Source organism: Tachyglossus aculeatus, chromosome X1 (genome assembly GCF_015852505.1).
Source record: "Tachyglossus aculeatus isolate mTacAcu1 chromosome X1, mTacAcu1.pri, whole genome shotgun sequence".
Classification (NCBI taxonomy): Eukaryota; Metazoa; Chordata; class Mammalia; order Monotremata; family Tachyglossidae; genus Tachyglossus; species Tachyglossus aculeatus.
Window position 1 is genome coordinate 114,866,933 of NC_052101.1, and position 26,181 is coordinate 114,893,113.

Here is a 26,181-nt window from a genome sequence, read left to right on the forward strand (position 1 = left end):
TTTTTTTTAATGGTATTTGTTAAGTGCTTACTATGTGTCAACCACAGTTCTAAGCCCTGGGGTAGATACTAGATCATCAAGTTGGACAGAGTCCCTGTATCACATGGGGCTCACAGACTAAGTCAGAGGGAAGTGCTGGGCTTGGCACTCAGTCATATTTAAGCGGTTACTGTGCGCAGAGCACTGGTACTAAGAGCTTGAGATGAGTACAAAATAATATAACAGACATAATCCCTGCCCACAACGAGCATACAGTCTCGAGGGGGAGACAGACATTAATATAACTAATGGCTATGTATACAAGTGCTGTGGGTGCCCTATAAATACTAGTGATTGGAAAGCCCTAGCAGACACAACAGGGAGCTCCCCTCTTCTCTAGCCACCCTGGCCTCCTCGGTTGAGATTTGGGCAAAAGCCCAAGGCCTCTTTTGGGGCTCTTCCCCTTCCTGCAGCCTGATCGGGGGGTGGGGTGGAGAGGAGAACCACCAGAAGCCAGAACTCAAGCTTATGGCCCTTCGAACTGCGTTCACAGGACCTAACCCATGAGCTGACCAACGGAAGGAGGTGTGGCAGCCGGGTGAGGTGGCTGTCTTCGGAAGATGCCAGGTTGAGCTCGGACAGGCAGAACGGGACAGCTTCTTGGGGTGGGGTCTCCAGACTGATTCAAGAGCAGGCAGCTAAGCAAGAGCAGGGAGCCGTTGCCCCTGCCTCTCATCCCCTAATCCTTTGTGGGACTGTGGGCCAACCCCAAGGCGGGAAGGGCGTGAGATGGCAAAGGGGAGCTGTTGCCTGAAATGCTCTCTGGCAGGGTTTCTGAGGCCAAGGTCCACCACCCACCGCTCCCACAAATGGGGTGGAGGGGGGAAGCCTACATCACCTTGTTTAATGGCAGTTTGGTCCGCACCAATCCCCAAGATTGGTTTAGTGTGGAAAAGTCTTCCCCTGCCCAAGAAAAAAAAAAATACCTGACGATTGCCCCTGGAGACCACATCTTTTCAGTCTCTCTTTAGAGGGCCTACACCTCTCCTCTTCTGATAGAGAGCATCTTCAGGGCCTCAGACCTGCCTGGGGCAGAAGCTATCTACTCTTCTCTAGCACTAGGCAATCCCGAGGGGGGCCTGGGCCAGTTCCCAAGCAAGTCTTCCGGCCCACCCTTGTCCCCTCCCCTTACCCCGCATTTCATTTGGATGCCTGGCCCAATGGAGAAATGAGAAGGCTCTTCCCCATTTCAAGTTGCTGCTGCTAAAGGTGACGGCCTTGGTCTTTCTCTGGTCCCCCTCCTCTCCGAGCCGGGAAGTTAAGCTCAGACTCTGACATCTCCGATATCTTTTCCCAGCTCTCGACCATTGCCACATACTCTTGCAGCTTTCTTTGGTGGTTCTGCTCCTGTCTGGCCCTCCTCCCACCTGATTCTGAGCCTTGGGACCTAATCTCACAGCCAGACCTCCACAACTCTCTCCTCTGGCTCAAATCCGTGTTTTCTGGCCCATGTTGGCCGTTTGGGTGCCAAACCTGGTTCTCCCCATGACTCCAGACTAGGGAGGGGTGAGCCAGGTAAGAGGGAAAGGGGAGAACTGGGGAAGTGATGAATGGGGTCGGGCTTCTTCACGAGGAGAGGGATACACAGATACCCAGAAAGGAAGACATAATCCCCAAGCGTAAAAACCTCTGTCAGAAAGCTGAGGATTTTTGCCCCGCTGCACCCATTTGGGCAGCGGAACCCCAAACCGCAAGTTTATAACCTTTCTCACTCCTGCTCTTCCCTAAGGGGGCCTTGAAGGTCACTGCCAGGGTCGAAAAGTCTATAAAAAGGATGAAGGAACCCGGGAAATTTCCACCAAGGTGGAGCCAGAAAAACAGAATCCGTCATTGCAGCCATCTCCGGGTGGGCAGGCGGGTGGGCTGGTGGGGCAACCACTGGGGCCCGGGATGGGTCCTGTGAAGGGCCGGAGCTCCCCCTAGCGGTCCCCCGTGGGCCCCACCAGCTGGAAGCCAGCCAGCTGGATCTGAAATCCCGGGCTTTGCTCGGTGGCAGCGAACAGATCCAATGCTTCTCACCGAGAAGAACTTGAAAAGCCATTAAAAGGAGCTGTCAGAGTGCAGAGCGAAAGGAAGAGACGGAGGAGTGCGGGGCAGCCAAGCCCTGGCCTTCAGGGAGCTGCGCATCAGAGCCCTGCCAAACCAGCTCTGGCATTTTGTCACAACGCATCCTCCTCTGCCCCACAGGATGTCATCTGGGTAACAAGCTCGGCCTAACCGGGATTCACTCGGCTCGACCTCCCCACCTTCTCGGTCCCCAATTTGGTTTTCTGTAAAAGGGCTCCTCTGGGCGTGGCCTGACCCCAGCTGACACAGCACGGCCAGAAGGGCCCACCCACCCACTCGCCAATCCCTGAGCCCTCTTGACATCTTCCCACCCAAAGCGCTTAGCACGATGCCCCAGCACACGGTAAGCACTCGAATACCGTTCACCAATTGATCGGTTGATGGGCCGGTTCCTGGACGAGGAGGCAGAGGGAAGTCTCAGAGCTTCCTCCCAAAAGAGACGACTCGGCCCATGTGGGTGACCCACACCCTGCTCAGAAGGCGGCAAAAGAAGGGGGATGACCCTGGAATTGGTCAATTTGGGGCCTCGGGAAGAGAGGTTGGGGTGGACGAGACTAACACCCCCCCCACACCACCTCCCGGCTGGAGGCTGCTAGCTGTTGTCAGTGATGATGTCCCCGTGGCTGCCAGTACCTGAGAGGGGCCCTTTCTTTCCCAATGCTCCACAGCAGCCGACCTACCCGCCCCATGAGGACAAGAAGCTACTTCTCCCTCCAAACCACCTCTCCCCTCCTTCCCCGAAAGCTGAAGGTGCGGTAAAGTGGAGCCGGCAGAAACTGGAGCATCAGGAGGGTCAGCCCTCTAGGGGCTTTCCCCCAGACTACTGCTGGGAGGCAGGCAATTGGGATCCTAACCCTAGCTGAGCCACTTGCCAACATGTGATCTTAGGCAAGACTCACATCACTTCTCTGGGCCTCAGTTTCCACCTCTGTAATATGGGGAGATTAGACTGTGAGCCCCATGTGGGATAGGGAGTGTGTCCAGTCTGCATACTTTGTATCTAAACCAGCACTTAAATACCACAAAAATAAAAATAAAACAAAACACGCTGGAGCCCAATTCTTGCCGGGCTCTCTGTCCCTCAATCTCACCTATCATCGCCAACTCCTTGCCCACTTCCTGCCTCTGGCCTGGCACCCCCTCCCCCTTCTTATCTGACAGACCACCCCCTCCCCCCTTTCAAAGCCCTCCTAAAAATCACATCTCCCCCAAGAGGCCTTCCCTGACTAGGCCCGCATTTCCCCTTCCCTCCCTCCCCACTTGACACCTCTACACTTGCATTTGTATCCCTTAAGCACTTGCTATTCTCCCCACAGCACTTTTGTACATATCTTTACCCTCCACCATTTCCCCTATCTTGCTTGGATTTTCACCCAACTCCCACAGCACTTCGGTACATATCCATCTGTAATTCATTTTAATGCCTGTCTCCAGCTCAAGTTGGTAAGCTCCTGGTTGTGTAGGGATTGTGTCTACCAACTCTATTGGATCATACTCACTTAACTGCTTAGTACAGGGCACTGCGCACAGTAAGGGCTGAATAAATGCCACTAGGTGTTTCTAATGAGAGCTCTTACTCTGTCCTAGCCTGCATCCATAAATGCCATGGACTGACGACTGTCATGGGGAGAGTCCCCGTTAGAGCAAGGCCTCCCATTTGGCCTCAGGCCAACAAGCACCTAGGCCCAATTTTCCTTTGCTCCAGCCCACTCTCCAACCATCCCAAACTGCCCCATGTGCTCTCCCCTCCACCCTCCCTCTCCAAAAAAAGGGTCCGGCGTCAGACAGGCCCTGGCCCGGAGGAGGGGAGGGGTGGGAATCGCCTAGGCCAGGCTGCAGTCCAAGCCATTCCACGCTGGCTGGTGACCCCGCTGAAGCAAGCCCATCTGCACTCACGTCAAGACTGCCATCACACGGGACCTTGCACGTCTCCCCTTCGAGAGAGGCCACGTCTTTCGGGAGTTTCCAGGATAGCTAACCTCTTTGCTCCCCTCAACTCACAACCTCTGCGGCTCTGCCCGCTTCGGGTTCAGCTTCCCGCCCTCCCCGAATCGAAGGTCGGAAAATGGAGCTTCTCCCAGGCCGCCGCTTCAGGCCTGGCGCCAGTTGCATTTCCCTTATCATGGGCCCTTCTGATTCCCCTCCCCACAGACCACAGAGAGCCAGGGAGTGAGGGAGGGAGGGAGAAAGAAAAAGAACGGAGGGAGGAATAAAGGGCATTTGTTGAGCGCTTACTCCGCGCCATGCACTGTACTAAGCGCTGGGGTCGATACCTGATCATCAGGCTGGACACAGTCCCTGTCCCACATGGGACTCCAGGGCTGAGGGGGAAGGAGAAGGCAGATTTGAAAGATCCTGTTTAAAGAGCATGTGACAGCCTCATTGAGTTCCAGAACTAAGAGAAATGTTTAATATTATCAAATCAAAGGATTTACAAAGACATCTGAAGGGAAAATACCACTTTCCCATATAAAGGATGCAGGCTAGGACAGAGAAAGAGCTCTCATTAGAAACACCTAAGAAACTGACAGGCTCCCATCTTGCCCGCACTCAAATAGCAAACCACCGTAGACTTGCCGGGTATTCATGGACCCACCAGACCCCCCCGCCCCCCGCCGTGTGCAATTCAGACAGTGAGTGCATCAGTAAAACGGCAAATTCAACCACGACCCAGCTCAGCGCCGGTCACAGTAATAGTGACACTGAAATTTCAAAAATCCTTTTGGCGGATTCATGCTTTAATGGCAGGTAGCTACTTATTTAGCTAGCTGTGGTAACACTGTCATTTTCCTTAGTGTCGGGCGGCACTTGCAGGAGAGAGCATGGCTTTAGAGGAAGAAATTGGCGTTCTTCACCACGCCAATACCCACTGAAGTGCCTCCGGAGCTGGAAAAATACCACTGAAGCACAACATTCCTGTTCAGACTGTCAATTGGCACTTTGCATCCTGAACAGCCTTCTCCTCCCCACACAAGCTTCCACTGCTCAAATGAATAATGAAAAAGAAATGAATAATGGTCTGGAAAGTATAAAGAAAACCAGACTCAGACTCACTGGAGCAAGGGTCCGTGTGATTTTTCTCTCAATTCTTGGGGTGGGGAAAACAGACACGCAATACATCTTATTCTGCTCTCCCTCTCTAAACTGTGAGCTCATTGTGGGCAGGAATGTGTCTGTTTGTTGTTATAAGCGCTTGGTAGTGCTATGCACTTAGTACTGTGCTCTGCACACAGTAAGTGCCCAATAAATATGATTGAATGAATACTGTACTCTCCCAAGCACTTAATACAGTGCTCTGCACACAGTAAGGGCTCAAATACGACTGAATGAATCTTCTCGACTTGGCAGGAAACTCCCAAGTCTGACGTCTGAGAAAGCTGTATTCCGGGAAATCCTCTTTATGGTAAAATTCAGTCTCAGTGTGAGGCAGTTTTCCACTGGCCCTGGCAACTCACTTTCTGAAAGATTGGGGTACAAGAGCTTTCCAAAGCGAGCCCAGTGATCTGTCAGGAAGAGGCTTCGCCCAGAGGAAAACAAAAAGGATAGTACTTGGCCACCCAGTGCAGCGGGTGAAACCCTCTCCCTCCTAGGCAAACTGGGCCCCGACCACAGGCCTGGCACCATCTGGGTTGCCCGCAGGATAGACAGGAGTGGTAACAAACGATGGCCCACCCACCTGCCCATAGCTCACAATCTCAAGGGAAATCAGGAGGCTTAAATGGACACAATTGTTAGGAGCAAGTGAGGAGAGGCAGGCGCACCAAAGGATAACAAATAGAACTCATAGGCACATTTGGAGAGCCAAGATGGCTGATGAAACGATAGGAACGGGACTCTCAATTGTGGAAGGCTTCCTGGACCAGATGGCTTTCCGGGAAGGGAGGCTTGGAAGGAGGGGAGGGCCGCGGCTTGCCAGAGCTGGGACGGGAGGATGGTTCCAGGGTGGAGGCAGGCCACGAGCCATGCGGTCTGGAGGCAGGAAAGGAGGAGGGCAAGGAACGGTGAAGAGAGGCATGGGCACGGGCTGGGGCAGCCGAAGAGAGCAGATCGATGGGAGCAGCTGAAAGAGAGCCTTGGAGCTAGTCGGCATCTGGGCTCCTCTTTCCCGCTCCCCCCCCCCCCCGCGCCGCAGAAGGAGAATTTTGAAAAAAAAGTACGAGGACTTTGAAAGTCACAGCAATTTTTCAGCATTCAGACGCAAGCAGGTTGGGCAAGTGCTTTAATGGCCGGGTCTGAATAAAACAAGCCCCGCGGAGCCAACCGGTGGGCCACCGGCACCATCTAGTGGTGACAGGCAGCCCGCCGCAGCTGACCAGCAGCTGGTTCTAGATGAATGCAGTAAAAGATGGGAGCCCGTCAGAGGCCCATTTCTGCTCCGGCTCCAAGGAGCGCATCCCTCTCCGTCCCCAAACCCCGACGGGGATCCACAGAGCGCTTGCCCTGAAGCCAAAATATAAAAAATAAAAATCCGGTGGGGCCGGGTAGTCCAGAGCTCTTTCCCTCTGAAGGAATTGATGCTCAAGGACTGCACGGCATCCCGGCACGTCTAGAAGAGGAGCAAACCAGGGAAGGGGCTTGCCCAAGGTTCAAGACAAAACCAGTGGAAGGACCAGGAAGATTAAAATTCCTCTAGCCTGACCTGCTCTCGAACGAAAAACCGACTCTTTCTGCGAAGGCCATTAGCCGCCAGACCACCTCGCGCCCCTTCCCATATTTCTCCATCGGGTTCCCAGCCCCGGTCGGTTCCACTAACAGCAATGCCCATGGCTGCCCCTGCCACTTGCCTGCTGTGCAACTATAGGCAAGTCACTTAACACCTCTAAGCTTCAGTTTCTTCCTGTGTAAAATGGGGATTCAGACACCTGGGTTCTCTCTCCCCTTTCGACTGGGAGCCCCAGGTGGGATAGTGACTGTCTCTGACCCGAGGACCTTGTATCTCCCCCCAGCGCTTGGCACCAAATCCATGCTTAACAAATACAATCATCATCATCATTACTATTCCTACCACTACCATTAAGGGAGGGGGAGAAAAAAGAAGAAGAAAGAGGAGGAGGAGAGAGGGAAGCAAGAGAGTACAGGGGCCAGAGCCAGTCTCAAGTGCCACTCTAAGGGTCATAAGGTGCTGCTTCTTCCAGCATCAGCAGTCCCTTTGACAGGTGGCTTCCTTCCTAGACATGCAGATTTTATCAGCCAAGAGATAAGCAACCTTTCTGGGGGATGCAAATTTGTCCGCAGGACGAAAGACATTCGCTGCTGGTACCAGAGGGTACCATTTTGGCTTGAATTTGCATCGAGAGGTCAATATTCATAAACTGCGTCAGGATTTGGAGCAGAGCCCCCTTTCGGTCTTGGCATGCTATAATTATATTCTTAATGGCACGCAGCCCACCCCAGGCAACAGAATAAAGGTCCTCGCCAACTTGTTTGTGTTGCTTGCCCAACAGCCACCTTTCGCAGAGTCGCACATGCATACACACGCCATTCATTGTTCATTTTCACACCTCCAAACCTCTAACAAGGAAATAGGTTGAGAGGGGTAAGGGGAGACAGAGGAGAGGGAAACCATCTAGGTTTCTCTCCCACTTTTGATTGATCCTCCCCTAGAAGGCCCCCAATCGGACCTCTTCCAGGCACTGACTCTGAACCGGGGACCTACTAACCAGTAGCCCAAAAGAGCCCAGGGATAGCTCCGAGATTTGCCAGGCCATGAAGACACCAGAGTCGTTTTAGTGGCTTGAGTCAGCAGCATCATTTGTATGATGGGGATTCAGTGCCTGTTCTCCCTACTACTTAAACCATGAGACCCATGTGGGACAGGACTGTGTTCTGACCTGATGATCTTATATCCACCCCGGTGCTCAGAACAGTGCATTACAATAAGCGTTTTATAGATACCATCACCTCTGCCCCAGATTTCCACTCTTCAGGACTCACCTGCTTTGACTCTCTTTCCCTTCTAACAGCTGGGAAGAGCCACTCTGCCCAACAAGGGAAGCCACAGTGATGACCAGGGAACTGCAGTTAGGTCAAGAAAAGAACTGACTACCCAGGGCTCCCAAGGTGCAGGAGGTACATTTGACTGACAAAAGAAGCCAGGTAAATCAAAACCCTCAGGCCAAACGGTTCTGAAAAACGGAAGGGAGGGCGGAGACGCCATTTGTCTTAGAATGCATCCACCAATTTGCCTGTTCTCTTCTAATATCATGCTCAGGGCTGGACCAACTCTGGGAGCTGAAAAGCTTGGATAAACATACTCAGTTCTTTTCCAGTTCCCATTGTGAGGAGTCATCCTGAAACTGGAAAGAGTGAGAGAGATTGAGACAGGTACAGAGAGGCAGAAGGGAACGAAAAGTCAGATTGGGATATAGAGGTGCCCTTGGAATATGTCAGGCCAAGTTCGGCAGTGGATTCACTCACCAGGATTTGGGTTCCCCAAAATGAAGATAGTTGATACTGTAGAGGTCCATATCCTCGGTATGCCAAGCAAATGTGGTCTTCCACATCCCAAAGTACAAATATGGAGTGTTCACACCTTCTATGATAATCCCACATTCATGTTCCACCATGTCCAACAACGTGTTCAAGTTCCCGATATTCCACTCGTCCACGTCCTAAGGAAGAAAAAAAAACAACAGAAAAAAACAGCACTCCATCAACACCCCAAAGAAAACACACTCCTAACACTGGGAGCCCCATGGGGGCTCAATAAATACGATTGATTGATTGATTGATTGAATGATTGAAAAGGGACTGTGGCCAACCGAAACACAACTACCTTCTATCTCCCGCCCCAGTGGTTAGTACAGTGCTTGGCACAGAAGTGCTGAACAAATACCACTATTATTGTTGTTAACTAGGGTGAGGGGAGCCCCCATCCCAACCACTACAACACAGAGCCTGCAGCAGTACCAAAAACAGTCTCCAAATCCACTTAGTCACATAGAGTCTGGGGCTGGTTGGCTGGCTGGTTTTCAGCCGAGGAGTCCCATGGCCCAGAAGGAAAAAAGAACCGGGGAAAACTGGACCACCAAACCAGAAACGTAGCACTTATGGGCTTTTCAGCTCGTGAGCTAGCTGCTTCTTGAACTACTTCCCACCAGCACCCACCAATGTGTGCCATTCTCCACACCTGGAGGGACCAAACCAACCTACGTCTGCCCAAATTTGGCTCTTAAACCTGATGCCGAAAGGAGACGATCCTCTGGAATCTAATATTTTGTGTGTGTTTATTTTTTCTTTTTATTAAACCCACCAGTCACAGGCCTAGTGTGAATGCCTGCTGAGCTGCAGAAAGTAATTAATTGCTGCTCCCTCCCTTCACCGAAGACACTAAGGAGAAGACAAACAGAAACGACAGTGTTGGTCGACAGAGGCTGTTACTGACCCAGCAAGAGGGTCAGAAAGAGCGAGAGGGGGAGGAGGGGGAGGAGGGAGAGAGCGCATGAGCTAGGCTAAACAGAACATATGCTCAAATGCTTCAAACAATGGAGAGAGGAAACGATAAATGGAATATCCATTAATTGGTGTTCTGCCTCTCGGTTATGACAATTTTTCAATCACTTATTATACAATACCATTCCACTGAAGAGATAAAGGGGAACAAATTATCCCTCCTAAACACATTCCATTTCGATTCTTGAGGCAATCGTGGTCTTTTGGTCCAGGTTTTGAGGACCTGATCTAAACAACTCCACTCGCCCTGGATTTGGTCGCTGACTCCATAAACAAGCAGCAGGACGCTGCTCGCTTGAGGCCCAAATTGAAGAATTTCCACCTACTGGTTCCCTCCCCGTCCACCGTCTTCCCACCTCACCTCGTCTGGGGGTTCGAGTTATGGGGGCATGGATCGTCTCTTCCCAATTGATCCACGCATTCTCCTCCCTCCCGTTTCTAGTGTCAGACGCACCGACTAATCAATGGTATTGACTGAGCGCTAGCTCTTTGTGGGCAGGCAATGTGTCTGTTGTTGTATTATACTCTCCCAAGTGCTTAGGATAGTGCTGTGCACACAGTGAGTGCTCAAAAAGTACGACTGACTGCAGGGCCCTGAACTAAGTGCTTGGGAGAGTACAACTGAGTTGGCAGACATGATTCCTGCCCACAAGGAGCTTACGGTCCAGAGAGGGAGACAGACATTAAAATAAGTTACAGATAGGGGAAATGACAGAATAATAGTAGTAGTAATAATAATAATTGTGGTATTTCTTAAGTGCTTTCTGTGTGGCACACACTGTACTAAGCGCTGGGGTGGATACAAGCAAATCGGGTTGGATACAGTCCCTCTTCCACATGGGGCTCCCAGTCTCAATCCTCATTTTACAGATGAGGTAACTGAGGCCCAGAGAAGTGAAGTGACTTGCCCAAGGTCACACAGCAGACAAGTGGCAGATTAGAACCCATGACCTATCCACTAGGCCACAGAGGGGGCTTCAAGATGTAAGAATATGTACACAAGTGCTGGGCGCGGGGTGTCACAGGATTAAGGGGATGCAGATCTAAGCGCATAGGTGGCATAGAAGGAAAAAGGAGTAGGAGAAACGAGGGCCTAGTCAGGGAATGCCTCTTGAAGGAGATGTGATTTTAGTAGGGCTTTGAAGGTGGGGAGAGTGGCAGGCTGTCAGATATGAGGCAGGGAGGGAATTCCAGATGAGAGGGAGAACATGGGCAAGGGGTCAATGGCAAAGGAAGCCACATGGTCTAGTGGATAGAGCATAGGCCTGGGAATCAGAAGGACCTGGGTTCTAATCCCAGCTCCGCCACTTGTCTGTGTGACCTTGGGCAAGTCACTTCACTTCTTTGGGCCTCAGTTGCCTTATCTGTAAGATGGGGATTGAGACTGGGAGCCCTGTGTGGGACAGGGCCTGTGTCCAACCCGAATTGCTTGTACCCACCGCAGCGCTTAGTACAGTGTTCTGCACACAGTAAACACTCAATAAATAAAACTGTGAGCACGGGCCTAGGAGTCAGAAGGTCATGCGTTCTAATCCCAGCTCTGTCCCGTATCTGCTGTGTGACCTTAGGCAAGTTGCTTCACTTCTGTGCCTCAATTCCCTCATCTGTAAAATGGGGATTAAGACTGTGAGCCCCTTGTGGGACAGGGACTGTGTCCAACCTGATTAGCTTGTATCCACCTCGGCGCTGAAAACATAAGTGCTTAACAAATACCATCATTACTACTAATTATTAATAATTAATAATAATAATAAGACAGACGAGATTGCTTTACAGTGAGTAGGTTGGCTCTAGAGAAGCAGCATGGCTCAGTGGAAAGAACCTGGGCTTGGGAGTCAGAGGTCATGGGTTCTAATCCTGGCTCCGCCATATGTCTGCTGTGTGACCTTGGGCAAGTCACTTAACTTCTCTGAACCTCAGTTACCTAATCTGTAAAATGGGGGGATTAAGACTGAGTGACACATGGGACAACCTGATCACCCTGTATCCCACTCAACGCTTAGAACAGTGCTTTGCACATAGTAAGTGCTTAACAAATGCCATCATCATCATCATCATCATCATCAAATGTGCAGGCTGGGTTGTAGTAGGAGATAAGAGAGGTGAGGTAGGAGGGGAAGAGCTGATTGAGTGCCTTAAAGCAATTGGTAAGGAGTTTGATATGAAGCATGTCTACTAACTCTGCTATATTGTACTCTCACAAGCACTTGGTACAGTTCTCTGCATACAGTAAGTGCTCAATTAATAGTACTGATTGATTGATGAGGAGGTGGATGGGAGGTACTTGAGGAGTGGGGGAGACGTGGACTGATTTTTTTTTTTTAAAAAAGAAAAATGATCCGAGCAGCAAAATGAAGTATGGCCATGAGAGGGGAGGCAGGGAGGTCCACAAGGAGGTTAATGGAATGGTCCAGGAGGGACAGGATAAGTGCTTGAATCAGCATGGTCGCATTTGGATGGAGAGGAGAGGGAGGATTTTAGCAATGTTGTAAAATTTGAACTGACAAGGTCACACTTCATCCACTCACTCTCCCCAACTCGGCCACTTGTCCCCTCCCCAGGAATCAGTTCGAGGTGCAAAGCAAAATTCCTATAAGTAATGGAAAAATTGGGAAACCGGGATTCCCGTACTGCACAGCAAAAAGGAGTCAGGAGAAGGAAAAAAAAAGGGTGGGAGTCTTTAAAAGCATGACAGGATAACTTCTGATGTGCTGCAGTTCTCCACCACAGCATCATGGGCCTGCATTAACTCCTCCTGCACAATAGCAAACTTTTCAGATTTACTTCCTGGTAGGCCTCGGGCCTCCCAGATGGGTTACCATCATGCTGCAAATGATAAGTATTGAAAAAAAGCACTGCCCCCAACTTGCATCCAAATAAAGCAAGGTAGGGCAGAAGAGACCAATCATGACTGGCCAGCCCACTTTCTTCCCCAAAAGCTCCCGGCATTTCAGGCACACCTTCTAATCCACTCCCTCAAGGTAACCCTGTGCACAACAAAGGCAGGAAGCAGATGATGCAATGGAGGCTGGGGGGAGTTAACTGACTCACCACTGGTGCCAACCGAATCCACCCATTCAGCTAATCCACCCCTTGCTAAAGGTCTAGCCACTCAAAAAGGCTGCCCGCCTGCTTGTTGTGGGGCAGAGAACTGTGTCTGTTATATTGTACTCTCCCAAGTGCTTAGTACAGCGCTCTGCACATGGTAAGCACTCAATAAACACGACCAACTGGAGGCGCACTGCCACCACATTGCGGCACTAGGCAGCAAATGCAGCTCCAACTGGCTGAATGTTCGAATGCATCAATCCCCAGCTGGACCGGCAGGCAGGCAGGCAGTAAAGCCGCACTCTGCACCCAAAAAAAAAAAAGGGGGGGGGGGGCAGAAACTCAAGGAAGGAAGTAACTCAAGGCTCCTCCGCGGCCCGCTCCTTCCTCAGTCCATGCCCCCTGCTTGGGGACACCCTGTGGAAGCGCTCAGCTTCAGGCAGGGGTTGAGAGTGGGCCTGAGCTTCTGCCTTGAAAATACAGTACACGGAAAACTAGAGGGCATCTTGTGGCCCAACAGCAGATGTCAGTCAGGTCTCAACGCCCAAGTAGCGGGCACCCCCGCCTCTCCAGGCTTCCAGATGGCACACACTTCCCAAGCGCTTAGTACAGTGCTCTGCACACAGTAAGCGCTCAATAAATACGATTGATGATGATGATGATGATGACGACAAGTATCCGGCTCTCCAGCAGAGGGGACGCCTGGCTTCTTTTCCCACTGGAGTGGGGCAGGCTGAGCCTGACAGCTGGTATTCTCCTCAGCCTTTCGGGGATTAGCGGTGCCTGAGCCAAAGCCAACACACAAGCCCTGCCTGGAGGCAGCACACAGTTATAATAATAATAATAATAATAATAATAATCGTGATACTCCTTAAGTGCTTACTGTGTACCAGGCACTGTACTAAGCACTGGGGGCTCACAGTCTCAATCTTTATTTTACAGATGAGGTAACTGAGGCCCAGAGAAGTGAACTGACTTGCCCAAGGTCACACAGCAGACAAGTGGAGGAGCCAGGATTAGAAGCCGCCATGATCTGACTCCCTTGCCTGTGCTCTAACCACTATGCCATGCTGCTTCTGCCAGTTCTAGGTCTGAGTGGTGTAAAGATCGTGGTACCTTCCCAGACTGAGCCCCCTTTTATCCTCTCCTCCCCATCCCCCCCGCCTTACCTCCTTCCTCTCCCCACAGCACTTGTCTATATTTGTACAGATGTATTACTCTATTTTACTTGTACATATTTACTATTCTATTTATTTTGTTAATGATGTGCATATAGCTTTAATTCTATTTGTTCTGACGATTTTGACACCTGTCTACACGCTTTGTTTTGTTGTTTGTCTCCCCCTTCTAGACTGTGAGCCCGTTGTTGGGTAGGTACCATCTCTATATGTTGCAGACTTGTACTTCCCAAGCGCTTAATACAGTGCTCTGCAAACAGTAAGTGCTCAATAAATACAACTGAATGAATGAATGAATAAAGGTGTGGTCAAATGAAGTGGTCTGAACCCAGGATTCTTCCGGGCTGGTGCAGGGAGTGTGGGCATGAGGCTTGGGAGAAGGAAAAGGCTCAACAGACTCTCTCTCACAAAAGGACCTCAGCCTTCATCTTTCAGGAGTTTCAGACTACACCTGACTTATTGGGAAAGCTCTGTACTCTTCCTGGCTCCAAATAATCCAATCAATTCATTATCCAGAGGTAGACAGACGGGTCACTTACTGCATCGTATAAGGAGCCGCTGATATCTGCTCCATAAATCGGAGATACGAAAGTCAGATTCTTCCAGTATTTTCGCTCCAGGTCTTCAAAGTCCTGGTGGCGAGGAGTACAGTACCTAATGGAGAGAGAGACAAATCCAAGAAAGAGGTCATCAACTACCCTCAAAATTTTTCACACATGGCTTCTCCTTCACTGCACCCATACCGCCCCAACCCCCACAGGATATCATACCCTCTCCCGCCCCATTTTTTAATGGTATTTGTTAAGCGCTTACTATGTGCCAGGCACTGTACAAAGCACTGGGGCATATACAAGCTAATCAGGTTGGACATAATCCGTGTCCTGTTTGGGACTCGCAGTCTTAATCCCCATTTTACAGATGGGGTAACTGAGGCCTAGAGAAGTGAAGTGATTTGCCCAAGGTCCCAAAGCAGAGAAGTGGCGGGGCTGGGACTAGAACCAAGGTCCTCTGACGTCCAGGCCTGCGCTTTTTCCATTAGGCCATGTTGCCTAAGATGGAGTAGAAGAAGTAAGAAGGAGTTTGCCATCTTGAAGGGCACCATTACACTTCTACCCAAAGGCCAAAATACCCTAATGTAATAAGAACAAGTAGGTGGCAATCTGGTAATTTAGGAGCTGGGGGTGGGGCAAAGAGAAGGAACACCCTAAACCCTCAGAGTTGGCTAGAGAGCCACTCCCAACACTAAGACAAAATTCACAGCCACTAGCGGGAAACCTTGACAACCGAAAACACATCCGAATAAAATGAAATCTCGAATCCCCATGATAGTAATCCAAGGTGCCCTGAAATCCAGAGGAGGGCAAGTGAGAGATAATGATATTACTGGCTTTGAAGCTTGGCTACCTGCTTAGGAACATTCAGTGAAGACATACTTAGGTTAAGCATTTCATTTTTAAAAGTCAGCCCCTAATTCCCGGGTGCCAAGTCACAACAAGTTGGCACACCAAAGGCAAGTTTGACTCCAGCTAGGGCATCAGTAATCTGGACTCAATTCCTCTGGGCATTTCCTCACTGATTGGAAAAGTTCCATCTCAAGTGGGAAAGATCATTTTTCCAGTAATGAAGACAACAGGTTTCAAAATAACATGGGAGGTGGGGAGACTGTAGTAAGGAAACTTCTGTTCTGCCAACTGGAATTCAGACAATATTATGTTCCGACGAGGGACCATCCTCTGTAATAATAATAATAACAATAATAATAATGGTATTTGTTAAGCACGTACTGTGTGCCAAGCACTGGGGTAGATACGAGGTCGGCAGGTTGTACCATGTGGGGCTCAGAGTCTTAATCCCCATTTTCCAAATGAGGTAACAGAGGCACAGAAGTAAAGTGGCTTGCCCAAGGTCACACAGCAGACAAGTGGCTGAGCTGGGATTAGAACCCTTGACCTTCTGAATCCCATGCTCTTTCGGCTAGGCCACACTGCTTCCTGTCGCTTGCCATCACTCTCGTGAGTTCTGAGAAGCAATGTGGCTTAGTGGAAAGAGTACGGGCCTGGAAGTTGGAGGATGTGGTTCTAATCCCGGCTCTGACACTTGTCTGCTGTGTGACCTTGGCAAATCTCTTCACTTCTGTGCCTCAGTTCCCTCATCTGTAAAATGGGGATTAAGACTGAGTGCCCCATGTGGGACAGGGACAGTGACCAACCTGATGACCTTGTATCTACCACAGAGTTAGCATATATTAAGTGCTTAACAAACAACACAATTATTATTATTATGATGATTATTTTGACATCTTATCACAGGAGGATTGATGCACTTCACAACAGTGACTCGGGCGAAGTTCCCAGTTTTCCCTGGCCAGGGAGGACAGAGGGGCAGTTTCTCCCAGCACTTGCTTACCACAGCCTCTCCCAACTCTACCCTCAAGGCAAGGCCCTTGTGAGCACTGATCCTGCCCTCAAGGCGGGAGTTGGGGAGTCTCGCCCGGAACAACTGAGAACAACTGAGCCCGTGTATGGAGAGTGCTGCACTGGACAACTGGAGAATGGGTTGAAGATGATGATGAGGAAATAATAATAATAATAATTGTTAAGCGCTTACTATGTGCCCAGCACTGTTCTAAACGCTGGGGTAGATACAAGGTAATCATAACCCGGCATGTCTCCTCACTCCTCAAAAGCCTCCAGTGGTTACCCATTCAGTATGGCTCATTGGATAGAGCACAGACCTCGGAGTCAGAAGGACCTGGGTTCTAATTCCAGCTCCACCACTTGTCTGTTGCGTGACCCTGGGCAAGTCGCTTCACTTCTCTTTGCCTCAGTTACCTCAACTGTAAAACGGGGTTGAAGACTGTGAGCCCCATATGGGACAGGGACTGTGTCCAACCTGATTAACTTGTATCTACCCCAGCAATTGGAATAGTGCTTGGCACATAGTAAGCACTTAACAAGTACCATAATTATTATTCCTTTTTACACCCGCTGCTCATCGGGTCTGAGGCACTTCCAGCTCAGAGGCTTCACTCCCCTACACCAACCTACACTCACTGTGTCTCATTCCCTCTCTGCCATCGATCTCTTGCTCACACCACCCCTCCCCTGGCCTGCAATTCAGCAGGTCACCACTCTCCCCACATTTTCAAAGCCCTTCTGAACTTAAACCTCCTCCAGGAGGCCTTCCCAGTGGCATTTTTCCATCTTCCTGGCTTATAAACCCCCTCCTCCTTGTTCAGCCCTTCTGGGCCCCCTGGCTGCACTTGAGGATATCCAACTCATCTTTCAAAAACCTTTGCGTTTCACGGGGTAGCTAGCCTTCACCCCTCATCCCCATCCACAAAAAAATGATCTTCCTGCCAATCCATTAATGGCATTTATTGAGCACTTATGAACATATCTGTAATTTATTTGTATTGATGTCTGTCTCCCCACCTCTAGACTGTAAGCTCATTGTGGTCTGGGAATGTGTCTGTTTACTGCTGCACTGTACTCTGCACACAGTAAGTGCTAAATAAATACGACAATGAATGAATGAAGAACAACAGTCCCTACCCACAGGGAGTTTTCGGCCTAAAGGGGTCCGTATGAAGTGCTTTGGAAGTAGGGTGAAAATCCAAACAAAAGGGCCTCTAGACCCACCCAGAAAGCATGGGGGGAGGGGGCGGGCCACCACCATGCTCTGGCCACCACCAAGCACGATGCTTTTTCTCCTTTCTCTCTTACGGGAATCGGAAATTTTATGCCCAGCTCAGAGAGCAACCTTGGAGCCAACGCCAATGATTCTTTCCAATAATGATCAACTCATCTCTCACTCAACCCACACACTGAATTCGTCACCAACTCCTGTCAGTTCTACCTTCAAAACATCTCTGCAATCCACCCTTTCTGCTACCACACTGACCCAAGTACTTATATCCCCCCTTGACTATTCCATCAGACTCCTTGCTGACCTCCCTGTCTCTCCCCTCTCTAGTCCATACTTCACTCTGCTGCCCAGATCACTTTTCTAAAAAAGCCATTCAGTCCACGTTTCCCCACTCCTCAAGAACCTCCAGTGGTTGCCCATCCACCTCCAACTCCTAACCATTGGCTTTAGAGCACTCTATCACCTTGCCCCCATCTTACCTCAGTACTCTCCTACTACAACCCAGCTCGCACACCTCACTCCTCCATTGCCAACCTAGTCACTGTACCTCAACCTCATCTATCTCTGCAATAACCCCTTGCCTACATCCTCCCACTGGCTTGGAACTCCCTCCTCCTCCACTCTCCCCATCTTCAAAGCCCTTCTTTGCGGGGTTGGGGGGGAGAAATCGCATGTCCTCTAAGAGGCCTTCCCTGACTAGACCCCTCATTTCTCCTACTCCCTCTCCCTTGTGTTTCACTTACGCACTTGGATCTGCACTCCTCAAGCACTTGATATCTGCCCCAGTCCCACAGTACTTAATAACAGTAACAACAATTGTGGTATTTGTTAAGCACTTTCCATGTGCCGGACACTGTATTAAGCACTGGGATGGATACAAGCAGATCGGGTTGGACACAGTCTCTATCCCCATTTTACAGATGAGGTAACAGGCACAGAGAAGTGAAGTGACTTGCCCAAAGTCACACAACAGGCAAGTGGCGGAGGCGGGATTAGAACCAGTGGCCCCCTACCAGGCCTGTGCTCTATCCACTAAGCCAACTCTGTGCATCCATATCGTTATACTCTTCCATTTCCCCTAAATGTAGTTTGTCTTAATGTCGGTCTCCCCCTCTAGGCTGTAAATTCCTTGTGGGCAGGGAACATATCTACCAACTCTGTTGTAATGTACTCTCTCAAGCACTTAGTACAGTGCTCTGCACACATTAAGTGCTCAGTAAATTCCAGTGATTGACTAATTGATTAAATCAGGCAGTGTGCAATGGCAGTCATAAGGTCAAACAAGCACTAGGCATCACCAGGGAAATAAAGCAGTTTCCCACCAAAGAGAGACTGCAAGGGTTAGGACTCTTCAGTTGGAAGAGGCACCAGCTGAAAAGGGGCAGAGCTGAAGTTGGCACAATCACAGTGTATCTCTCTTTATTGCTGTACTGTACTTCCAAGCGCTTAGTACAGTGCTCTGCACACAGTAAGTGCTCAATAAATACGACTGAATGAATGAATGATGATGGGGATGGACAGGGTAAACTTGGAATTGTTGTTTCCCAAATTAAAATACTACTAATAATAATAACAATAGTATTTGTTAAGCGCTCACTATGTGCCCAACACTGTACTAAGAGCTGGGGTAGATATCATCATCATCAATCGTATTTATTGAGCGCTTACTATGTGCAGAGCACTGTACTAAGCACTTGGGAAGTACAAATTGGCAACATATAGAGACAGTTCCTACCCAACAGTGGGCTTACAGTCTAAAAGATATAAGATCATCAGGTCCCACAAAGGGCTCACAGTTTAAGAGGGAGAACACATATGTTCCCTTGTATCACTTGCTCACAGACAATTACTCTCCTCCCTTCAAAGCTTTATTGAAAGCACATCTCCTCCAAGAAGTCTTCCCAGACTAAGCCCCACTTTTCCTCATCTCCCACTCCCTTCTGCGCCACCCTGACTTGCTCCCTTTGCTCTTCCCCCTACCCAGTCCCACAGCACTTATGTACATATCTGTAATTTTATTTATTTGTATTGATGTCTTCTCCCCCCACAGACCATAAGCTCATTGTGGGAGGGAACGTCACTGTTTGTTGTATTGTACTTTCCCAAGTGCTTAGTACAGTGCTCTGCACACAATAAGTGCTCAATAAATACAACTGAATGAATCACTGGTTTCTTAGTGCCCCAAGAACCCAGAATAAAAAGAGGAATAATAATAATAATAATAATAATAATTTGTGGTATTTGTTAAGTGCTTACTACATACCAAGCACCATATTAGGCACTGGGGTAGATACAAGGTCATCAGAGCCCACACGGAGCTCACAGTCCAAGCCGAAAGGCGAACAAATGATGAACCCCCATTCTGCAGATGAGGGAACGGAGGCCCAGAGAAGTTCATTCATTCAACCGTATTTATTAAGCACTTACTGTGTGCAGAGCACTGTACTAAGCGCTTGGGAAGTACAAGTTGGCAACATATAGAGACAGTTCCTACCCAACAACAAGCTCACAGTCTAGAAGTGAAGTGACTTGACCAAAGTCACACAGCAGACACCACAAGCAGGATTAGAACCCAGGGCCTCTGACTCTCAGGCCCATGCTCTTTCCACTCGGCCACGTTGCTTCCCAAGTCCCACAGCACTGGGATGAGGAGGCACCCACTGAAAGTAGACATTCCCAAAGAAACCAAAAGAAAAACTTTTCTTGCCCAGATGGAGGTGAACACATGTAACTCACTCTCCCGGGGAAGCTGAGTGGCTGAAAATATTCGCAGGTCCAAGAAGGGACTCAATATGGTCTAGCGGAAAGAGCAGAAGACTGGGAGACAGAACCAAACCAGTTCAGCCCTCGGGAGTTTCTCCTCCCTACCCCATCAACCTCTCTAGGAGGGGCCAGGAGTCCTGACCATAAATCCATCAGTGGCATTTACTGAGTGCTTACCTTCTGCTTGGGAGGGAGCAGTAAAACAGAGTCAGCAAAAATGTTCCCTGCCCACAAGGAGCTTACCATTTTCTCTAGGGTCCTCATCAATATCATTATGATTATGCTAATATTAATAATGATGATAATAATTGTGGCATTTGTTAAGTGCTTACTCTGTGCCAGGCACTCTACTCAGGCACCGGAGCAGATACAAGGTAATTGGGTTGAACAAAGTCCCTGCCCTCATAGGCTCAGTCTTAATCCCCATTTTCCAAATGAAGTAACTGAGGCCCAGAGAACTGAAGCAACTTGCCCAAGGTCACATAGCAGGCATGAGGCGGAGCCAGGATTAGAACCCAGGTTCTTCAGGCTCCCAGGCCCGTGCTCTATCCACTACGCCACTTCTCCAATTCTTCCCAAGCAACCCACGGTCTCAAGACAACTAGGGCTGAGGTGGAAAGTCTCTGGCTTTCTTCCTCAGCTCCATTCCTTATCCCGGGGAGCAAATACATTTGGGCTCCAGGAGTGCCAGGGCCAACTCTGGATAAAAGCTTGCCCCGGCACAAAGTCTCCGTGCTCCGCAAGCCAGGGGGGCCCCCTCCCAGCCGGGGCCCCACCGTTCCCCACAGGAGACCGGCTTCATCACCTACTTCTCGCTGTTGGCCAGGCGCCGGTACTCCCCCACCGTCATGGGCTTCTTCTGGATGTTGTACTGGGTAAATAAGCCTGACTGCCCCGTCACCACTTGCTGAATGGGTGCAGGGACCACCATGTCATCTATGTCATCGTAGGTCTTCCGGGGCTTCCATTCCTTGGGGGGGATCACCTGGAAGCGGGGGGAGGGGAAGAGAGGAGTCAACTACCTGGCTCACCAGCCCGATGCCATCCCTGACCCAAAGGGACGTGGAGAACGACCCAAATCTCAGCACATGCAACCGCGTGGCCCGACTCCGGGGGACAGGTAGCAACTCAACTGATGCAAAAACTGCTGGCCAGAGCTCAGCAGGGGCAAACCTGGGTCTAGGCCACTGCTCTGGCAAACTCGGGGCCTCGAAAAGGATGTCTCTGACACAGAGACGCAGAGCCTGGCTTGTGCTCGGCAAGCAAGATGAACATCGGGGACTCTGGTGCCTCGGTGGGTGTAGGTGGGCTCAATTGGGCTGTGACCCCTCAAGACCCCCTCCGCTCACGTCTACACTCAAGCACCCGGGACCCACTTCTAGGTCGCCATCCATCCCTCTTCCCCCCGGCTCCCCAACCCTCCTGCATCCCCCTAGCTGGGCCACCTGGCCCCTTCATGGGAACCTGAGCCTATGATCCCATTCCACTTTGTTCTACTGCTGTAGGAAGGACAGAAGTCGTGACAGGGTGCAGCCTCCACAAAACACGGAGCGTCAGGAAGGCCAAAGTTGCTATGGTGGTCACTGCAGCGGCAGCAGACTATTGTGTCAGGCACTCTACTAAGCACTGAGCCATCAGGAGCCCGGACTGCTGCTCCTCCAGCCTTGGTTCCCCAACTGCTTTGTTTTTAACTTTATGTGCTTTCGTCCTTGGTTCCGTGTCTATCTCTTGAATATGAGCCCCCTGTGAGGTAAGGACCATGTCTAATTCTCACCCAGGTACTCTGTCCGACCACTAAGTGATGTAGATTTATCACCACCAATGTCCACCCCCCCACCCCACCCCTACGTTCCAGTCAAGCTGATCTGCTCCCTAAAACTCCATCCTCCCACCCCACAACCACTGCTCCTGCTGCTGGCACGCTCAACTCATGCCAGGTGTGTGGACGACACCTATTCTTCCTCCTCTTCCCTCCCCCCACTCCTTCCAAGCCCTACAAATAATGGCCCACCTCCTCCACGAGGCTTCTCAGATTAGTCCCCCCTGAACCAGATGGCTTCCGGTACTCCGCCATCCTTTATGAGTTCTGTACACATATCTCTGTTTGCCCTCTTAAGTACATCCTTTGTCAGATATAGATATAGAGAAGCAGTGTGGCCTAGTGAAAAGAGGATGGCCCAGAAGTCAGAAGGACCTGGCTTCTAATCTCAGCTTCACCATTTTTCTGCTGTGTGTACTTGGGCAAGTTAATTCACTTCTCTGGGCCTCAGGTAAAATGGGGACTGTAAAATGGGGACTAAGACTATGAGCCCCATTTCGGATACAGACAGTGTCCGAACTTATTAGCTTGTACCTATCCCATGTGGCCTAGTGGACCGAGTACGGGCCTGAGGGTCTGAAGGACCTTGGCTCTAATCCCAGCTCTGCCACTTGTCTGCTGTGTGACCTTGGGCAAATCACTTCACTTCTCGGTGCCTGTTACCTCCTCTGTAGAATGAGGATTTGAAACTGTGAGCCCCACGTGGGACAGGGAATATGGCTAACCCGATTTGCTTGTATCCACCCCAATGCTTAATACAGTGCCTGGCACATAGTAAGTGCTTAACAAATACAATCATTATTATTATTATTATTCTCTGGGTCTCAGTTACCTCAGCTGTAAAATGGGGATTAAGACTGAGTCCCATGTGAGACATGGACTGTGCTTAACCTGATTACCTTGTATCTACCCTAGTGCTCAGCACAGTGCCTAGCACATAGTAACCACTTAACAAGTACAATTTAAAAAAAAAGGCCTAACAGTAAGCACTTGAATATTGTGAGTATATATATATATTCCTTTGTGTTCAGAGACACCACTGACAGCACATTTCACCAACGAGTACATAAGTGGCTGAAAAGGTCAACGCAAGATCCACAATCCCAGCCACACACAAATACTGTCCCTTGTCGTGGTGAAATGCTTAAAGTTCCTCTGAAATTATTATTATTATTATTATTATGGTATTTGTTAAGTTCTTACTATGTGTCAAGCACTGTTCTAAGTTTGGGGTAGATAGAAGTTAAGCAGGTCGGACACAGTCCCTATCCCACATGGGACACACAGTCTTAAGTAGGAGGGAACAGGATTTAATCCCCATTTTTTGGTTAAGGAAACTGAGGCCCAGAGAAGTGAAGTGACTTGCCCACGGTCACACAGCAGACAGTTGGCAGAGCCAGAAGGAGAAGCCAGGTCCTCTGAGCCCCCAGGCACAGGCTCTTTCCACTAGGCCACACTGCTTCTCTGTTGCTTCCTCACCTCTCTTTCCATGTGAAGCTTTTGCTCAGGGAGAGCTGCTCCTTTGACAGCGAGTCTGTCCTCAGTCACCAACTCTGGTCTTCAGCCGGGCCACAGCCAGGTCCGAAGCTTTGTCTTACCACAGCCTTAAACTGCCTCCTCTGCTCTCCTGGCTTTCAGTGTCCCACTTGATCGTAGTCATGTGCTCTGACCCGGTGCTGGTCCCTCCCCCCACTGCTGGCCTACCTCGCCTTTGGAGTCTATGCAGCCTCCTGGGGTGACAGCGGGGGTTGGAAAACCCTCAAAGATCTGTCCAAGTGGGGCACTTATGCTGGGGTTCCTGGTGCAGGCCTCACCCCCACCCACACAATGCCCTCTCCACAAGTTTGGGAACAAACTTCATCCTGCCCTCCCCTGAATGTGAGGGAAAAGAAAAAAATGGAGCACACTTATGGCTCGATGGAAAAATAGGGCTGAAGTCTGGGGAGAGGAGAAATGAGCTGCCAAAGGTTGAGTGCTAATCTGGTCAAAGCAAAGCACCCAGACACCAACCAAGCACGCCTCTCAGGCCCAGAACGGAGAGTTAGGAGTGGAATCCTAAAAAGCCAGGATTTCGTGGGGTGTTCTTTTGTTTGGTTTCTGGTTTTTGTTAAGTGTTTACTATGGGTAAACACTGTTTTAAGCACTGGGGTAGGTACAAGTTCCTTAGGTCAGACATACTCCCTGTTCCCCATGGGACTCACAGTCTAAGTATGAGGTAGAATTCCTAGAGAGCACAACCAGTTGTGGAGGAAAGGGATGAGAACCTAGATTTCCCCCAAGGCTCTCATTCATTCAATTATATTTATTGAGCACTTACTGTGTGCAGAGCACTGTACAAAGCGCTTGGGAAGTACAAATCGGCAACATAGAGACGGTCCCTACCCAACAACAGGCTCACAGTCTAGAAGACGAGCTCACAGTCTAGAAGACTGTCTCTCACTTCCAGCACCTCAGAGGGGCTGAGAAACATGCACGTTCAGCTGTGCCACTTGGAGCCAGTCATTTCACTTCTTTGGGCCTCAAAAATGGGGATTCAATACCTGATCCCCCTCCCCTTTAAAATATGAGCTCCTGTGAGGCAGGAACTGTGTCTGATCTGATTGCATTTACCTTAGGGCTTAGCACATAATAAAAGCTTAACAAGTACCATAATTATTATTAGGTGAGTGAAAAAATCAAATTTTCCTTCAGGGATCCTCTTTTTTATGGTATTTGTCAAGCACGTTGTGCTGGGTACTGTACTAAGTGCTGAGGTAAAAACCAAATAATCAGGTTGGACATAGTCCCTGTCCCAGATGGGGCTCACAGTCTTCATCCCCATTTTACAGATGAAGTAACAAAGGCACAGAGAAATTGACTTGCCCAAGGTCCCACAGCAGACAAGAGGCGGAGCTGGAATTGGAACCAGGTCCTTCTGACTCCCAGGCCTGTTCTCTATCCACTAGGTCACACTGCTTCTCCTTTAGATAAATATTTGAGGGTATACAAGATGTATGGCCCTGTCCAAGGCCCAGCCACCTGCTGAGACCCTCAAGGTTGGGGAGGGAGAGGGGGAGAAAGGAAATCCACCAATCTCACACTCCTATTACCCGGCTAAAATTATCAAAAGGGCCAACTCGGGAGGGTGTTGATAAACCCGACAGCTATAAAGCCTGGGGCCTGGACTTAGTTACTGCTTCACCCTGACCATTAAAATCCATTCACTTGCCCAGAGGATTCACATAGCTAAAAAGTTTAACCAAATGTTTGGCTGAGCAGAGAAAACACTTAGGCCTTTAGCTTTCTGTCAAGAGCAGAACATAGCATGTCTGTACATAGGTCACATCTCCTCCAAGAGGCCTTCCCCAATTAAGCCCTCTTTTCCCCCCAAACTCACTCTCCCTTCTGCATCGTCTACGCACTTGGAGCTTTGGCTTTGGGGCATTAGATATTTACCCCACCCCCAAAGCACTTATGTACATACCTTTAAATAATATATTATAAACTACTTATTCATCTTAATGTCTGTCTCCCCCTCTAGACTGTAAACTCCTTATGGGCAAGTAACTTGTCGGCTAATTATGTTTGCTGTAATTTCCCAAGTGCTTAGAATAGTGTTCTGCACATAGTAAGCGCTCAATAAATACCACTGATTGGTTGATTGGTAGCAGCAATGGACTTTCACTTTAACCAAAGACGGCCAGCTCACTAGAGCTTTTAGCTTGCAATCAAATACCTCACTGTAGACAGTACCACTTCACTGTAAACACTGTAAACAATACAATGAGGGGTAGATTCACAAATGAAGGAAGCAGCATGGCCTAGTGAATAAAGCACAGGCCTGAAAGTCAAAAGGACCTGGGTTCTAATCCCAGCTCCGTCACCTGTGTGAGCTTCTCTAGGCTACAGTTACCTCATGTGTAAAATGAGGATTAAGACTGTGAGCCCCATGTGGGCCAGGGACTGTGCCCAACCTGATTACTTTGTATCTACCCCAGCACTTAGAACAGTGTTTAAACACATAGTAAGTGCTTAATACCATCATCATCATTATTAATATCACTATCCTCCCTGTCTCAAAAGCCCATAACCTCAGTGTTGTCCTCAACTAATCTCTCTCATTCCACCTACATATTCAATCTGTCACCAAATCCTGTTGGTTCAACCTTCACAACATCGCTAAAATCC

General features: G+C 49.6%; 1 protein-coding gene across 4 annotated transcripts in view; it reads right to left on the minus strand.

Annotated features, from left to right (window-relative positions):
• Positions 1-26,181, minus strand: part of KDM4B (lysine demethylase 4B) — a 219,573-nt gene that overhangs the window by 132,550 nt on the left and 60,842 nt on the right. For 3 of the 4 annotated variants that reach the window (XM_038772313.1, XM_038772312.1, XM_038772315.1), the window contains exons 3-5: positions 21,005-21,180; positions 14,324-14,438; positions 8,524-8,717 (exon numbers count right to left, since the gene is read on the minus strand). In XM_038772313.1, coding sequence (XP_038628241.1) covers positions 8,524-8,717; positions 14,324-14,438; positions 21,005-21,180 — 485 coding nt within the window. The remainder of the gene's footprint in view (positions 1-8,523; positions 8,718-14,323; positions 14,439-21,004; positions 21,181-26,181) is intronic. The other variant, XM_038772314.1, reaches the window with a different exon arrangement.